This window comes from Ranitomeya variabilis, chromosome 5, assembly GCF_051348905.1.
Source record: "Ranitomeya variabilis isolate aRanVar5 chromosome 5, aRanVar5.hap1, whole genome shotgun sequence".
Lineage (NCBI taxonomy): Eukaryota > Metazoa > Chordata > Amphibia > Anura > Dendrobatidae > Ranitomeya > Ranitomeya variabilis.
The window spans coordinates 450,814,825-450,832,321 of record NC_135236.1 but is presented as its reverse complement, the minus strand read 5'-3'; the positions used below and the strand labels follow the sequence as shown (position 1 = coordinate 450,832,321).

General features: G+C 41.8%; 2 protein-coding genes across 4 annotated transcripts in view; one reads left to right on the top strand and one right to left on the bottom strand.

Moving 5' to 3' along the window:
* PLXNC1 (plexin C1) overlaps positions 1 to 14,725 on the top strand; it is a 551,210-nt gene extending 536,485 nt beyond the window's left edge. Inside the window, exon 31 of the mRNA XM_077265401.1 lies at positions 14,046 to 14,725. Within this exon, the coding sequence (XP_077121516.1) occupies positions 14,046 to 14,150 (105 nt within the window). The 3' untranslated portion in view covers positions 14,151 to 14,725. The remainder of the gene's footprint in view (positions 1 to 14,045) is intronic.
* Positions 14,726 to 16,853: 2,128 nt separating this feature from the next.
* CEP83 (centrosomal protein 83) overlaps positions 16,854 to 17,497 on the bottom strand; it is a 98,942-nt gene continuing 98,298 nt past the window's right edge. For all 3 annotated transcript variants that reach the window (XM_077265403.1, XM_077265402.1, XM_077265404.1), the window contains one exon: positions 16,854 to 17,195. In XM_077265403.1, the coding sequence (XP_077121518.1) occupies positions 17,004 to 17,195 (192 nt within the window). In that variant the 3' untranslated portion in view covers positions 16,854 to 17,003. The remainder of the gene's footprint in view (positions 17,196 to 17,497) is intronic.

Genomic DNA, 17,497 nt, shown 5'->3' with positions numbered 1-17,497 from the left:
AGGCCACAGCTAAGGCTATGTGCACACGTTGCGGTTTTTACCGAGGAACCGCAGCAATTTTGATGCTGCGGGTCCGCAGCAGTTTCCATTGCGTTTACATTTACATGTAAACCAATGGGAAACCGCAAACCGCTCTGCACATGCTGCGGGAAAAACCGCGCAGAAACGCAGCAGTTTACAACCCGCAGCATGTCACTTCTTTGTGCAGAATCGCAGCGATTCTGCACACATAGAAATGCATTGATCCGCTTACTTCCCGCATGGGGCTGTGCCCACGATGCGGGAAGTAAGTGGATAATGTGCGGTTGTTACCCGGGGTGGAAGAGAGGAAACTCTCCTCCAGGCCCTGGTAACCATATTTGTGGTAAAAAAAAGAATTAAAATAAAAAATAATGCTATACTCACCTCTCAGCGCTGCACGCGGCCGTCCGGTCTTAGGTTTGCTGTGCGAGCAGGACCTGCGGTGACGTCGCGGTCACATGACCGTGACGTCGCGGTCACATGACCGTGACGTCAAGAAGGTCCTTCTCGCACAGTATCTTTGGAAACGGACCGCCGCGTGCAGCGCCGAGGAGATCGGGACGTTAGAGGGTGAGTATAAACCATTTTTTTTATTTTTAACATTACTATTGATGCTGCATATGCAGCATCAATAGTAAAACCAAAACCCGCAGCAGAAACCGCAAGACAAAATGTGATAAATCTGCAGGGATAACCGCAGCGGTTTTGACCTGCAGATTTATCAAATCCGCTGCAGGAGAACCCGCAGGGACCCGAACCTACGTGTGCACATGGCCTAAATCTGTTACTGCATTGCAGTCACAGATTTAGCTGTGGTTGCAATGCAGAATAAAAGTAAGTGTGGTCTTGGACAAGCTACTTGCCCAAGGCAGTTTTAAGAAAACCGGGCATGGGCGTTTATTTTTGGAATGAACTACAGGATGGTAGTGGGGCAGTTTGCTCCCTCCAGCTAGGTCTTACAAGTGGCCCATGGCCACAGATTCCGCTTAAAAACCCTGCAGCAAAGGGTTGGGTGTGTCAGTGTTGGTTTGCAAACTGCAGAGGTGTGAGGAGACACAGAGCAAAGGGAAGCACCCCTCAGCGTGACACGGTGGTGCAGTCGCCCACGGCAATCGGTCTCAGATACAGACTGTTTTGACGCCCTGGCTGCGATCCAGAGGATACCGTTTGCTTCTCATTTGTAAGTATTTGGACATTAAAGACATTTTGCTTTGAACTTTACTGGGTCACTGCCTCATTGATGCGCAGTGTGAACATTGCCACACTACAACCCCCTTTTTAGGGACTATGTAATGTTATTTTAATCCATTGTGCGTGTTCTCTTTTTGTTGCCTCTATGTACCTTATTATTGTAAATAAAGGTATTTTTATCATATCCTTCTGATCTTGGCATAGCACAGGTTGCAAATAACCATTTTTTTGTCTCAGAACTGTCTTTAAAAAAGTTTCAAACTGGGGAACACCTAACTCTTTGATGGAGAAATTCACGAGTGTCAGTGCTCTTCGGAACAGTTTCCCACCTTCTTCCTCTGGTCACCCCACTGCCTATTCCTGCCTATTTCTGTGCAGCCAATCCCTCCCCCTCAGTGCTGGTGCCCTCACTCTGCATGCCAACTCGCAGGTTCAGTCAGTGACTTCATCATCCACCAAATTGCCTTCCACTGCCGCACCCTGGTCCTCCTGACTTGTTAACTTAACCCTAGAACGCATACCCATAGAAATCTACACATTCACGCACCTGGGGCCTTTTAGGCCTGTTTACAATTATCATGGAATAACTCAAATAAAAATACTTTTCAAAGTTTATTGCAAAGTAAGGATGAATTCCCACTAGCGCAGGGGTCCGCCAGGACAGGATTCCGTAATGGATCTGACCTCCTGGTGACCCCAGCTAAGGCTGGCGGACGCATACCTGGGGCCTCGCAGGCCTGCCAGGTTACTTGTTTTCTATTTTCTGTAAAATTACTTTTGTTAGAATTTTGAAACTCTAGGTATTCCTCAGGTATATACCGTAGTTGTTAGTAATTTCCAGTTGTTCATATATTTTTATGTTATAGGCATTTCGGTATAACAACCTTTTTTTGGGACTACTCCATATTTCATGCACCTGGGGCCTTTTAGGCCTGTGTGCAAATAACACGGAATAACTCAAATAAAAATACTTTTCAAAATTTATTTTACAATTGCAAGGTAAGGATGCATTCCAACTAGCGCTGGGGTCCGCCATGAGGGGATCCGTAATGGATCTGACCTCCTGGTGACCCCAGCTAAGGCTGGCGGAATCCTGGAGTTACCAGGAGGTCAGATCCATTATGGATCCCCTTCTGGCGAACCCCAGCGCTACTGGGAACACAGCCTAAGATGTGTATATTTCAAAACATAATTATGTGCATAAAACAACAAAAAAGTAAGTAAACGGGCACGCCAAATATAGGCATTCTATATGTAATTTTTTTATGAAAACATTTTTTGGTTGTAGCAAACTTGGTGCAGGAATATTTATTTGTAACTTTACATATTCCCCCGACAATTCTCGCATATTATTTTTTCGGCTGAATGTTCCTTGCATACATTTTGTCCGCAAGTAGAACAGAAACGCTCCGATTTTCTTTCCTTCTTTGCTGGACAAATATAGCAGCGCTTTCTTTTTTTTTCTCTTTGCTCTGGATGTTCCAGAAAGCGTATTCCACATCGGATCATTGCCTCCGTAATTTGCCTTGATAAGCATATCATGCTGCTTCTCTCCATCATAGTAGGCATCAAAAGTTCATAACAAAGTTGTCAAAAATAGACGTCTCTTGTCTTTCCTGTTGGTATGGAATTCTGGATTAGTTTGACAATAAACAATGTAGCTATTGAGCGCTGACACATCAAGGATATTGGAAAAAAGGGCAACAGGCCAACGTTTAGTCTGCCTTTTGCACGAATACTCTCCAATCATTTCGTCCATCTTGTCGACACCTCCTTTTGTCTTATTATAATGCAGTATGATTTCAGGGTTTTTTTTCCTGTCATTGGTGTCAATACTTCCATCATGATGCATTGTACTCAGTAATATCACGGATTTTTCTTTCTTGGCTTTATAAGACACCATTGTTGCTTGATTGCAGAAACCGAATACACTCTCGTAGATTGTTCGCTGTGCATTGTGCTTCATGATTGGAGGAATTTCGCGGCAGTTTGGCCTCATAGTACCAACAAGTTTAAGTTGCTTTTGAAGCAAAAAGTTGGCCATTTCAAAATTGGTAAAGTAATTATCCATTGTAATACTTTTATTCTTTTTTTTTTTTTCTTATTTTTATGTTGTCATGCAGAATCCACACTCTTCCCAGCAATAGCAGAGTCATAAAAGTTCTTCCCCAGCAACAATACAGACAAAAAGACTGAGTATCACATGTAAACCTAGTACAGGCCTAAAAGGCCCCAGGTGCGTGAATATGGGGTAGTCCCAAAAAAAGGTTGTTATACCGAAATGTCTGTAACATAAAAATATATGAATAACTGGAAATTACTAACAACTATATACCTGAGGATTACCTAGATTTTCAAAATTCTAACTAAATTACTTTTACAGAAAATAGAAAACAAGTAACCTGGCAGGCCTGTGAGGCCCCAGGTATGCGTTCTAGGGTTAATAACATGACTTATGGGCAACTATGTCTCATCATCATCTACCTTAGACAAAAGATTTGTGCATCACTAAACATGTCCTCCTATCCCTTTTGGAACATGCACAGTGAGAGGTCACAAAAAATGATAATGTAAATAGCTAATCGAAGTGTCCTAGTGTGGGATCACTGGTCTCCTGGGACTTGATATCGTGGTAGGAAGGAGGATCAAGGTGAGGATTAAGTGATCCAGACTCTTGGCTGATGAGACTGGACCATGTGGAAGACTAGGTATTGCAGGCAAGTATGCTGGAAGAATTATCTGCTATCCAACCAACCGCCTGTTTGCACTGGTCTGGCTTCAGAATGGGGTCCCGTGTCTCCCTGCGAAGTGAAACATGAAGGTATGTGTCATGGATGGCTGTGTTTCATGTGATCCAGCAACAGGTGCAGTTGCATCTGCCTGAGTACTTGCTGTCTGGGTGCACCATCATCAGCACTTCCACTTCTCTGTCCCTTACCTCATGCCGTATGTATTTTCTAATTGCTAGGTTCCTGGAAACCAAGTATCAATAATAAATTATCTAGAAAATAAATTTTTTTAACAAAAAAATGTAGTTACCTGCAGCAGGCAAAGCGTTTTTTTTTTTTTTTTTTTTTTCAGTTTTAAACCATCGTAATTTAACACAAAGAAGGTTAAACTGTATGGATGACAATAGTCAATTTTTTCACAAAAATGTGCTTACCTGCAGCAGGCAAAGCATTTTTTTAAGCTTAAAACCACAGTAAATTAACACAAGGCAGGTTAAAATGTAGGGAAGACAATATGGTCAATTTTTCATGATAAAAATCTGGTCACCTTCAGCAGACAAAGCGTTTTTTTCTCTCCAATTTTAAACCACCGTAATATTACACAAAGCAAGTCAAACTGTATGGATGACAATACAAGAAATGTATACAGCGAAAAAAATGTCCATCTGCAGCAGCTATATATTTAGGAACGGACTACAAAGCCCTAAGTCCTGCCTAGAGGCTGTATTCAGCCACTCTTCCTGCTCCAGCAGCTGTCGCTAAACTAAATGCAGGATTCATCACATAGAAATGGGAAAACACTAGGTTAGCGCTTTTCTATGGTGGTCCAGCCACATAATCACCACTAGAGAACTCTGATTCCTGAAACTGTGCACAGGCCTGGACACCTACTCTCTCACTCCAATCAGAACTGTCCCTGACCTGTGTAATGGCATCAGTGTGCCGAGTGTGGAGATTTTATAACCTCTGATGAAGTAATGCGGCCACTAGACAATGCTCGCCAAGTGGGGAGCACATCGGAGCGCGCAGATACTTGAGTAATATCCAAGTATCATCAAGCATGTTCGCTCAGCTATGCTGAATCTATGTACCAATAATTCTGGATGAACTCCATACCTAGTAAAGAACATGGAGTTACTTTTGGGATTGTAGATTTCACAATAATAAAATAAAGGAACCCATTAAAGAGGTTGCCTACTACTTTTATACTGATGAGCCCTATCTACAATAGGTCATCAGTATAAGCTTGGTGGGAATCCAACACAAGCATGATCAGGCATTATCACCTCCAGAAGCTGCCAGATATGAACAGTGTATATAGAGGAATACCATAGCTCTCTAAATATGGTATTTTGATTAGGTTATCAGTAAAAAAGTAATGTTCAACCCCTAGAATGTCAAAAGTACCTGGTTAAATGCAATAAACACAGTAAAACGTGTAAAAGAAAGTGTGTGTGAACATACATAAAAAATATATTTAGAATTGAGAGTCCTCAGTGGTTGATACCTTTTAATGGCTAACTGAAAAGATGGTAACAAATTGCAAGCTTTCGAGACTACTCAGGTCCCTTCATCAGGCATAGACTAATACAAAATCTGAAGAATCACATATATATGCATAACACAGAAATAATGCCATAGATAAGACAGGTGACGTGAAGCAGAACTGCCATTATGGGAGAGTGATAAACAGTTGTGTACATAAATATTGGAATAGTTCATAGATAAGGAGTGAATGTTTTATTGTCCTCTGATTGGGGTCTGGTTCTGTGTTGTGATGCCCCCACAAGGTCTGATCAGCAAATTCCTTAATTGATGTAAAAAGACATAAATCCATTTGACACATTCATTCCTGCACTGTGAGTGTCAAAGGTTGTCATGAGTTTATACTCCCAGACTTTTCTGTCTCTCTGAGATTTGAAATTACACTTTAATACAAGTAATCTCATGTCCATGGTGCTGTGATCTGGGATACAAAAATGTTTTGCCACAGGTAGATCCATTCTTTTTTCTCTTGTGTGGCGGTGAGAATTCATACTTGTTCTAAGCTTTTGCCCTGTCTCCCCCACATACAGACCCCCAGTTGGACATTTAGTACATATGATTAGGTACACCACATTTGATGTGATGCAGCAGAAATTTCCTGGGATCTTGTCCTGATGTGAGTTGGGGACCTTTATCTTGTCCGTGGTCATTATAAATGAACAGGTTTTACATTTTTTTCTGGTTACAAGGAAAGGTTCCTGCAGCTGTTGGAGAGGAAAGGGAGAATCTGACAATGATGCTTCTTAGATTTGGGGGCTGACTAAAACACAGTAGTGGGGGGTCTGGAAAAATGGATTGTAATCGGGCATCATTTTGTAGTAAAGGTTGTAATTTCTGTGCAGCTCCCCTTAGTGAACATACATAAAATCTGTCAGTAAAAAGGTGTATCTCTACTGTACTACAGAAGAAAACCTTCATTTTGTTAGCTTTACCATGAACTGAAAGTGGAAAAAACTACAATAAATCCAAAATATGTTTATATATTATTATCCACAAAATTTTAAAAATATATTTCTGTAGTTTTGCAAAAAAAATACAGTAAGTGCACAATTCTGTAATTTTGTTTCTTTACCATGTAGGTTGCCATGTTAAGAGAATCTATCAGCAGGATTTCACCGCAAACTGTTTATATGTAAATTTAGCGTTTTTAAAGACAAGTCCAGCAATATCTTTTCATGGCCTGTCCATCTCTCCGGTCCGGAGACATCATCGTTTGATTTTCTGAATTGATCAGGGGTTGGACCAGATACAGTTTGCCAAAATGTATGTCAGCCAAAAAACCTGGGAAAGAGTCTTGATGACAGATGAGACCAAGATATAGCTTTTTGGTACATATCTTTCCACTGTTTACTGAAAATGGAATTAGGCCTACAAAGAACACAGAACCTGCAGTCAAATATGGTGGAGGTTCAAAGATGTTTTGGGGATGTTTTGCTGCCTCTGGGTGCCTTGAGCGTATGCAATGCATCATGAAATCTGAAGATTACCAAAAGATGTTCTGCCCAGTGTCAGAAAGCTGTGTTTGTGTGGTAATGGGTCTTCCTGCAGGACAATGACCCCAAACATACTTTAAGAAGCACTCAGAAATGAATTGAAACAAAGCGCTTGAGCGTTCTGAAGTGGCCAACAATTATTTCAGATCAAAATCCTATTGAACACCTGTGGAGAGATCTTAAAATTGTTGGTGGCATAAGGCACCCTTTAAATATGAGAGACCAGGATCAATTTGCAAAAGAAGAGTGGTCCAAAATTCCAGTTGAAAGGTGTAAGAAGCTTGTTGAAGATTATAAGAAGCGATTGATTGAAGTTATTTATTCCAAAGGATGTGCAACCAACTATTAAAGAAGTTATCCACTACTTGGTCAACTCCTTGTAATATCATACGCTTGGCTTCGATAAAATGAAAAAGCTTACTCACGTCCCGTGCCAGTACCATTCCCACAGTGTTGGCACTCGCTCTCCCAGGGGCTTCTCTGCTGTTGCTGTGAAACGTGAGCCCGGAACTTAATCAGTGCTGGTGTCAGTCCCTGCCTTCTGCCGCATTGAACATGAAGAGGAAGTCTTAGAACAGCTGTAGCCCAGACCACTTCATCTTCAATTTGACAAAAGGCGGGTACAGTGACGCCTGCACTGATAGGGCGCCAGGCTCACTAGTCATAATCGCATGTGAGCCCCAGGACCACAAGATTTTTTTATTTTGTCGGAGCCAAACATTTAGTTCAAGAGGTTGCCCGAGTAGTGGACAACCCCTTTAAATTGAAGGTGGCAACAATTATGTCCTTCTCATTTTTAAGGTTTTGTGTGAAATTAGGTCCAATTTGTCTTCTTTTATCTGTTGTTTATTTCCTTTGTATTTAAGCAAAACATGTGTTCCAGAAAATGATTGCAATTTCAAGGGTACCAACACTTTCCACCATCGCTGCATATCCGTTAAAAGCTGTATCACTTGCTTATAACTATTACCTGTTTTGTATTTTGGTATTTAGAATTGTTCATCGTCACCTGGTTACACTCAAAAATGGCTCAAAATGTGCATTAGATTGCAAAGCTTTGTATTAGGTCATCTCATAGATGCCTTAAAAGGGGTGATCCTAAGGCAAAATAATTTTGCTCCTAACTCACCATCTATTTAGTCCCATAACCTAAGCTATTTTCTACCGCTTATGATACTTTGTTTCAGTGAGGGGGCAGGGACGTGACAGTGACTGCAGCTTCTGCCTTCTAATGGCACTTTGTTTGAGTATCCCAGTATGCACTGGGATATTCAAATGAATCAGACAGGAAATAGAAAAAGGGGAAATAGATAATGTATTTTTTTTTCTGTTTAGTGTAGTTGGGGAATTTTTAACCCCTTAGTGACAGAGCCAATTTGGTACTTAATGACCGAGCCAATTTTTACAATTCTGACCACTGTCACTTTAAGAGGTTATAACTCTGGAACGCTTTATCGGATCCCGCTGATTCTGAGATTGTTTTTTCGTGACATATTGTACTTCAAGTTAGTGGTAACATTTCTTCGATATTACTTGCGATTATTTATGAAAAAAATGGAAATATGGCGAAAATTTTTAAAATTTTGCAATTTTCAAACTTTGTATTTTTATGCCCTTAAATCAGAGAGATATGTCACAAAAAATAGTTAATAAATAACATTTCCCACATGTCTACTTTACATCAGCACAATTTTGGAAACAATTTTTTTTTTTTGTTAGGGAGTTATAAGGGCTAAAAGTTGACCAGCAATTTCTCATTTTTACAACACCATGTTTTTTTTAGGGACCACATCACCTTTGAAGTCATTTTGAGGGGTCTATATGATAGAAAATAACCAAGTGTGACACCATTCTAAAAACTGCACCCCTCAAAACCACATTCAAGAAGTTTATTAACCCTTTACGTACTTCACAGGAACTGAAACACTGTGGAAGAAAAAAATGAACATTTAACTTTTTTTGCAAACATTTTACTTCAGAACCATTTTTTTAAATTTTCACAAGTGTAAAAACAGAAATTTAACCACAAGTTTTGTTGTGCAATTTTTCCTGAGTACGCCGATACCCCATATGTGGAGGTAAACCACTGTTTGGGCGCACCGCAGAGCTTGGAAGTGAAGGAGCACCGTTTGACTTTTTCAATGCAGAATTGGCTGGAATTGAGATCGGATGCCATGTCGCGTTTGGAGAGCCCCTGATGTGCCTAAACAGTGGAAACCCCCCACAAGTGATACCATTTTGGAAACTAGACCCCTTAAGGAACTTATCTAGATGTGTGGTGAGCACTTTGAACCCCCAAGTGCTTCACAGAAGTTTATAACGTAGAGCCGTGAAAATAAAAAAAATCGCATTTTTTCTACAAAAATGATCTTTTTGCCCCCAAATTTTTATTTTCACAAGGGTAACAGGAGAAATTAGACCACAAAAGTTGTTGTGCAATTTCTCCTGAGTACGTCGATACTCCATATGTGGGGGTAAACCACTGTTTGGGCGCACCGCAGAGCTTGGAAGAGAAGGAGTGTCGTTTTACTTTTTCAATGTAGAATTGGCTGGAATTGAGATCGGACGCCATGTCACGTTTGGAGAGCCGCTGATGTGCCTAAACAGTGGAGACCCCCCACAAATGACACCATTTTGGAAACTAGACCCCTTAAGGAACTTATCTAGATGTGTGGTGAGCACTTTAAACCCCCAGGTGCTTCACAGAAGTTTATAACGTAGAGCCGTGAAAATAAAAAAATCGCATTTTTTCTACAAAAATGATCTTTTTGCCTCCAAATTTTTATTTTACCAAGGGTAACAGGAGAAAATGGACCCCAGAAGTTGTTGTACAATTTGTCTTGAGTACGCCGACACCCCATATGTGGGGGTAAACCACTGTTTGGGCGCATAGCTGAGCTCGGAAGCAAAGGAGCGCCATTTGACTTTTCAATGCAAAATTGACTGGAATTGAGATCGAACGCCATGTCACGTTTGGAGAGCCCCTGATGTGCCTAAACAGTAGAAACCCCCCAAAAGTGACCCCATTTTGGAAACTAGACCCCCCATGGAACTTATCTAGATGTGTAGTGAGAACTTTGAATGCCCAAGTGCATCACAGAAGTTTATAATGCAGTCGTGAAAATAAAAAATATTTTTTTTTTAACAATAAAGATTTTTTAGCCCCCAAGTTTTTATTTTCACAAGGGTAACAAGAGAAATTGGACCCCAAAAGTTGTTGTCCAACTTGTCCTGAGTATGCTGGTACCCCATATGTGGGGGTAAACCACTGTTTGGGCGCACGGCAGAGTTCGGAAGGGAAGGAGCGCCATTTTGGAATGCAGACTTTGATAGAATTGTCTGCGGGCGTTATGTTGCGTTTGCAGACCCCTAATGTACCTAAACAGTAGAAACCCCCAACAAGTGACCCCATTTTGGAAAATCGATCCCCCAAGGAACTTATCTAGATATGTGGTGAGAACTTTGCATTATAAACTTCTGTGAAGCACTTGGGCATTCAAAGTTCTCACCACATATCTAGATAAGTTCCTTGGGCGGTCTAGTTTTCAAAATGGGGTCACTTGTGGGGGGTTTCTACTGTTTAGGTACATCAGTGGCTCTGCAAACGCAACATAACGCCCGCAGACCATTCTATCAAAGCCTGCATTTCAAAATGGCGCTCCTTCCCTTCCGAGCTCTGCCGTGCGCCCAAACAGTGGTTTACCCCCACATATGGGGTACCAGCATACTCAGGACAAATTGGACAACAACTTTTGGGGTCCAATTTCTCTTGTTACCCTTGTGAAAATAAAAATTTGGGGGCTAAAAAAATCTTTTGTGGGAAAAATTTTTTTTTTTTTATTTTCACTACTCTGCATTATAAACTTCTGTGAAGCACTTGGGCATTCAGAGTAGTGAAAATAAAAAATTTTTTTTTTTCCCACAAAAGATTTTTTTTAGCCCCCAAATTTTTATTTTCACAAGGGTAACAAGAGAAATTGGACCCCAAAAGTTGTTGTCCAATTTGTCCTGAGTATGCTGGTACCCCATATGTGGGGGTAAACCACTGTTTGGGCGCACGGCAGAGCTCGGAAGGGAAGGAGCGCCATTTTGAAATGCAGGCTTTGATAGAATGGTCTGGGGGCGTTATGTTGCGTTTGCAGAGCCACTGATGTACCTAAACAGTAGAAACCCCCCACAAGTGACCCCATTTTGAAAACTAGACCGCCCAAGGAACTTATCTAGATATGTGGTGAGAACTTTGAATGCCCAAGTGCTTCACAGAAGTTTATAATGCAGAGTAGTGAAAATAGAAAATATTTTTTTTTCCACAAAAAAGATTTTTTAGCCCCCAAGTTTTTATTTTCACAAGGGTAACAAGAGAAATTGGATGCCAATATTTGTTCTCCAATTTGTCCTGAGTATGCTGGTACCCCATATGTGGGGGTAAACCACTGTTTTGGCACACGGCAGAGCTCAGAAGAGAAGGAGCGCCATTTTGGAATTCAGACTTTGATAGAATTGTCTGTGGGTGTTATGTTGCGTTTGCAGAGCCCCTGATGTACCTAAACAGTAGAAACCCCCCACAAGTGACCAAATTTTGGAAACTAGACCCCCTAAGGAACTTATCTAGATATGTGGTGAGAACTTTGCATTATAAACTTCTGTGAAGCACTTGAGCATTCAGAGTAGTGAAAATAAAAAAAAATATTTTTTTTTTCCACAAAACAGATTTTTAGCCCCCAAGTTTTTATTTTCACAAGGGTAACAGGAGAAATTGGACCCCAAAAGTTGTTGTCCAATTTATCCCGAGTACGCTGATGCCCCATATGTGGGGGTAAACCACTGTTTGGGCGCACGGCAGAGCTCAGAAGGGAGGGAGCACCATTTGACTTTTTTAGCGCAAAATTGGCTGTCGTGTTTGGAGACCCCCTGATGTACCTAAACAGTGGAAACCCCCAAATTATAACTCCAACCCTAACTCCAACACACCCCTAACCCTAATCTCAACCCGATCCATAATCCTAATCACAACCCTAACGATAATCACAACCCTAACCCCAAAACAGCCCTAATCTCAACCCTAACCATAACCCTAATCAAAACCCTAAATCCAACACACCCCTAACCCTAATCCCAAACGTAACCCTAATACCAACCCTAATCCCAAACGTAACCCTAATCCCAACCCTACTCCAAACCCTAACCCTAATCCCAACTCTAACCCTAACTTTAGCCCCAACCCTAACCATAACTTTAGCCCCGTCGTCACAAAAAAAGTTCAATGTAACCTTTTTTTTTGTACGTCGCATCCGCCATTTCCGCGCATGCGTGGCCGTAACTCTGCCCCCTCCTCCCCAGGACATAGACTGGGCAGCGGATGCGTTGAAAAACTGCATCCGCTGCCCACGTTGTGCACAATTTTCACAACGTACGTCGGGCCGACGCATTGCGACCGCCTCGTACCGACGCAAGTGTGAAAGAAGCCTAAGGCTACTTTCACACTAGCGTCGTACTCGGCCCATCGCAGTGTGTCGGGCCGATGTACCGACACTAGCGTTGTAAGCGCCGCACAATGGGTGCAGCGGATGCTGTTTTTTCAACGCATCCGCTGCCCCATTATGAGGTGCGGGGAGGCGGGGGCGGAGTTCCGGCCGCGCATGCGCGGTCGGAAATGGCGGACACGTCGCACAAAAAAAGTTACATGTAGCTTTTTTGTGCCGACGGTCCGCCAAAGCACGATGCATCCGTCGCATGACGGATGCGACGTGTGGCAATCCGTCGCTAATGCAAGCCAATGGAGAAAAAACGCATCCTGCAAGCACTTTTGCAGGATGCGTTTTTTCTCCAACGACGCATTGCGGCGGAAGCCAAAAAACGCTAGTGTGAAAGTAGCCTAACCCTAGCCCTAACCCTAAATTTAGCCCCAACCCTAACCCTAAATTTAGCCCCAACCCTAACCCTAACCCTAAATTTAGCCCCAACCCTAACCCTAAATTTAGCCCCAACCCTAACCCTAATTTTAGCCCCAACTCGTCTCTCCTGTCGGCCGGCAGATGGCAGCAGATGGCGGGCGCACTGCGCATGCGCCCGCCATGATGAAAACGCCGGCCGGCAGGAGAAGACAGAAGAGGACCCAGGGACACCGGGTGAGTATGTTAGGGTCCCCGAATCCCCCTATTTCTCTGTCCTCTGATGTGTGATCACATCAGAGGACAGAGAATTACAGATTGCTTTTTTTTTTTTTGCGGTCGCCGGTAAACTGTTAATTACCGGCGATCGCAAAACAGGGGTCGGTGCAAACCGACCCCGATAATGTTCTTTGGGGTCTCGGCTACCCCCGGCAGCCGAGACCCCAAAGATCTTCCGGGTGCCAGGCGTACTGCGCATGCGCCCGCCATCTTTTCCCCGGAAAAAAGATGGCGGCGCCCATCGGGAGCCACGAGGAGGTAGGTGAGTATTGGGGGGCCATCGGGGACCCTATTTCTCTGTCCTCCGATGTGCGATCACATCGGAGGACAGAGAAATTAAATGGCAAATCGCGTTTTTTTTTTTTTTTTTGTTGCGACCGCCGGTAAACGGTTAATTACCGGCGATCGCAACTCGGGGGTCGGTAAAACCCCCCCGAATCATGTTCTCTGGGGTCTCGGCTACCCTCGGCAACCGAGACCCCAGAGAAAATCCGACTCTGGGGGGCGCTATTCACTTTTTCCACAGCGCCGTTAATTAACGGCGCTGTGGTTTAAGTACCTTTAGCGCCCGCCGTTAAAAGGCGTATCGGCGGTCGTTAAGGGGTTAAAGCAAGTATATTAGAAAATACCTTAGATTATTGGACTAGATAAGGAGTTAGGAGTTAAAGGGGTTGTCTGAAGGCAAATTAATTTAACATTAAATTACTTACCATGGGGGCTTCAATTACAGGTGAAACAAAATTACAGGAATACTATATGATGAAAAGATGGCTGGACTGAACATGGCTTCTTTGCCTAGCAAACATTATTAGCTTTTATGCAGAAGATCAAAGCCTTTCTAGTAATGTAGGGATAGAATGGGTTATGATACCGTATTTCTACTTTGTTTATTTCAGATTATAAGCACCCTGGAGAAGGAGACAGGATTTGACTCTGAACTGAGGCAATTACAGCAACTGAAAAATACCCTTGCAGACAAGAAGAAGTGTGTCTGGGAATAGTACCCAGCGAGTATGTGCAGCACTAATCTGCAATCTACGTGCACAGAAGATGCACGCTTACGCTTTCAGATAACATAAATGACCACATACATATGTAATTTCAAAATGTGAATTCGGATTTACAATGAAGTTACCTTTTGTTTTCCTGGAAATCTTGATTAGCAAAGTGCAACTATAAATTTAATATAGAAAATTTTATGAAAAACAGAAACAGTAAAGGAAATTTGAGCAGTTCCTCTTTTACCATTCCTTTGAGAAAAGTGGAATGACTGTCGAGTAAGACTCTTCTTACTTTCTTGGTATTGCTATATGGAATTAAAAAGTGTCCATGGAAAAGGAAGATGGCTTTCTATAGGATTCAGTGGCTGCAACTACAGTATTTAAAAAGGGTGTACTCATCTTACGCAATCATGGCACATCCACTGAAAAATCCATAGGAGTACAACAGGTGTGGATTCCTCATCTTGGACACAAAAAAATACTGGTTTTCTGAAACTTGAGCTCAGCGATTCTGTACATGATTCCCCATTATATTCAATAGAGACAGCCACATATCAGATTCTATAGCATTAGAGAAAAAAAACAAACAAACAAAAAAAACTTACCATTGATATGGACTGTTGCCTTAGGCTACTTTCACACTAGCGTTAACTGCATTCCATCACAATGCGTCGTTTTGCCAAAAAAACGCATCCTGCAAAAGTGTTTGCAGGATGCGTTTTTTCGCCATTGATTAACATTAAGCGACGCATTGTGACGGATTGCCACACGTCGCACCCGTCGTGCGACGGATGCGTCGTGCAGTGGCGGACCGTCGGGAGCAAAAAACGCTACATGTAACGTTTTTTGCTCACGACGGTCCGCTTTTTCCGACCGCGCATGCGCGGCCGGAACTCCGCCCCCACCTCCCTGCACCTCACAATGGGGCAGCGGATGCGCTGGAAAAATGCGTCCGCTGCCCCCGTTGTGCGGCGGAGACAACGCTAGCTTCGGGAACGTCGGCCCAACGCACAGCGACGGGCCGAGCCCGACGCTAGTGTGAAAGAAGCCTTAGATGGTGTTACCATATCAATGCCTAAGAATTACCTTTTAATAACTACAATATGATTTGTAAGAACCCAGTGTAAAACAGGCCTTGCTCAGAAATGCTTACTTTTGGTCTTTGTGCAAATCATGCTGTTAACAGACTAATGAAAGTCAAAGTCTATCTGCTAGTGTACAGCAGTGATTGTGCGTGGGGGGTAAAATGGTAGCATGCACTAGTCTCATCCAGTTTGCAGTTTAGAGAGTTCTGGTTCCAATGACATTAGTGCTTCTGCAATGTACACAGTACCCCGAGATGCAAATTCCGGATATGTCTAACCCGAGAAATCACATATGCCTCAATAGATTGTTTTAGAGATCTAACAGCTTGCTCATGTTTCCCTTACATTGCCTAATATGATATTGCCGATAACAAGTTTACGCTGGAAATGAATTAGTTTAGATTAGGAAACGTTATAAAAAGAGATACATACAAGACTTTAGTTTCCAAAGCATCATTATGGCTGCCACTGACTTCTGTGGCATTAAAGTAACTCTGCTTCTGGCTCATTTTTAAGTTCATAGCAGTTAACAGGCCACACTAATCTGACAGAAAAGGCTAATGCCAAGCAATGATATTTTCAGTATGGCTAATGCTATCACAATCAATTCAGAAGTATTCATATCTAAAAGTGAAGGAATTCCCTATAGTAGCTCCAGGAAGTTTTAGAGTGGTGTGTATATATAGTGTGTGCGACATTACAAAATTCCATTATGATTTAATGAGATTTTTAAAATGTATTTTTTCAACTATATTTTACGCTTAACTTGTAATCAGAAGCTGATGTCCATTTCATGCAATAAATTTGCTTATTTTGTTTAAAGAATTGTCCTTATAGCGACAGTTTTTTTTAAAATAAAATGGCAGCTATCTCCGAATGAACTGGCAATGTCTATGATAAATGCACTTGGTCGATCATAAATTGGAATACAACATTTCTTATGCCATTCAATGACATCCTAAATACTCATACAAAAAGTATACCTAAAAAAAATGATTTTCCACCTTTTAAAATTTAGAATCATAGAATGTTATAGTTGGAAGGGACCTCCAGGGTCATCGTGTCCAACGCCCTGCTCAATGCAGGATTCACTAAGCCATCTCAGTCAGATGTCTGTCCAGTCTCTGATTGAAGGCTTCCATTGAAGGAGAACTCACCACCTCTCATGGCAGCCTGTTCCACTCATTGATCACCCTCACTGTCAAAGAGTTTTGTCTAACATCTAATCTGTATCTCCTTCCTTTCAGTTTCATTCCATTGCTTCTAGTGTTTCCATGTGCAAATGAGAATAAGGATGATCGCTCCACACTGACAGCCCTTCAGATATTTGTAGACAGCTATTAAGTCCTATTAAGGCCTTTTAACCTTCTATTTTGAAAGCGACACATTCCAAGATTTTATAGCTAAAGCTAAACATTCAAAACATTTCTAGGAACCCAATATATTTTCGAATACATAGTTGTCAAGGGTACAAGATTTAATCTTGTACTACCGTACCAATCTAAACCTGCCAATTCTAAATTTATTTTCTAAAGTGAAGAGAGAAAAAAAAACAAAAACGCATAAATTCATAGTCATCAATACAGATAAATTAAAGGTTCAGTAACAGCTCTTTAAAAAAAGTGGAAAACCCCTTTAATGTATGTTATCACAGCTTCCAAAATGATGCAAAGAAACCCCCTTAAATGTCACAAATTTCAACATTTGTAGAAAGAGTTCCCACCAGCTACACTCCATGCAACAATACATACATTCAATATACATCCGTCTATAAACTATGTTGCGCAGTTTCACTAATCTCTTCCTCCTCCACATTCCTCGGCGGATGCTCAGAGCTGAGATTTTCAGTCTTGCTTCGCTCTGCAGGAGGACCAAGTTCTTCTAGTTGTCTTTCCTGAGTTATTTCCAATTCCTCAAGTCTTTTTCGTAACATGGAAAGTTCTTTCTGATGCTGTTCTTCCTACAATAGAAATATATTTCATCGTCACGTGCAAATCATTTTACACTGGCATAGTTTTAAGGCACACCATAGGAAAGGTCTTTTTTTGCAGAGCAGCATGAAACAGATTCATCAACAGGGGGCCGTGTATTAATTTCAGTAAATGTATACTATGTAACAAAGCTGCTCTTTCACCTCTAATCTCAGACAGAATTCCTGAGGAATTATTAGAGCACAGAGCCTAGTAAATTGTGTTGCCAAAACAAATTTTTCCAGTGAACACCATGACTGGCTGCTACAGTGATCATACCATTAGAACCTAT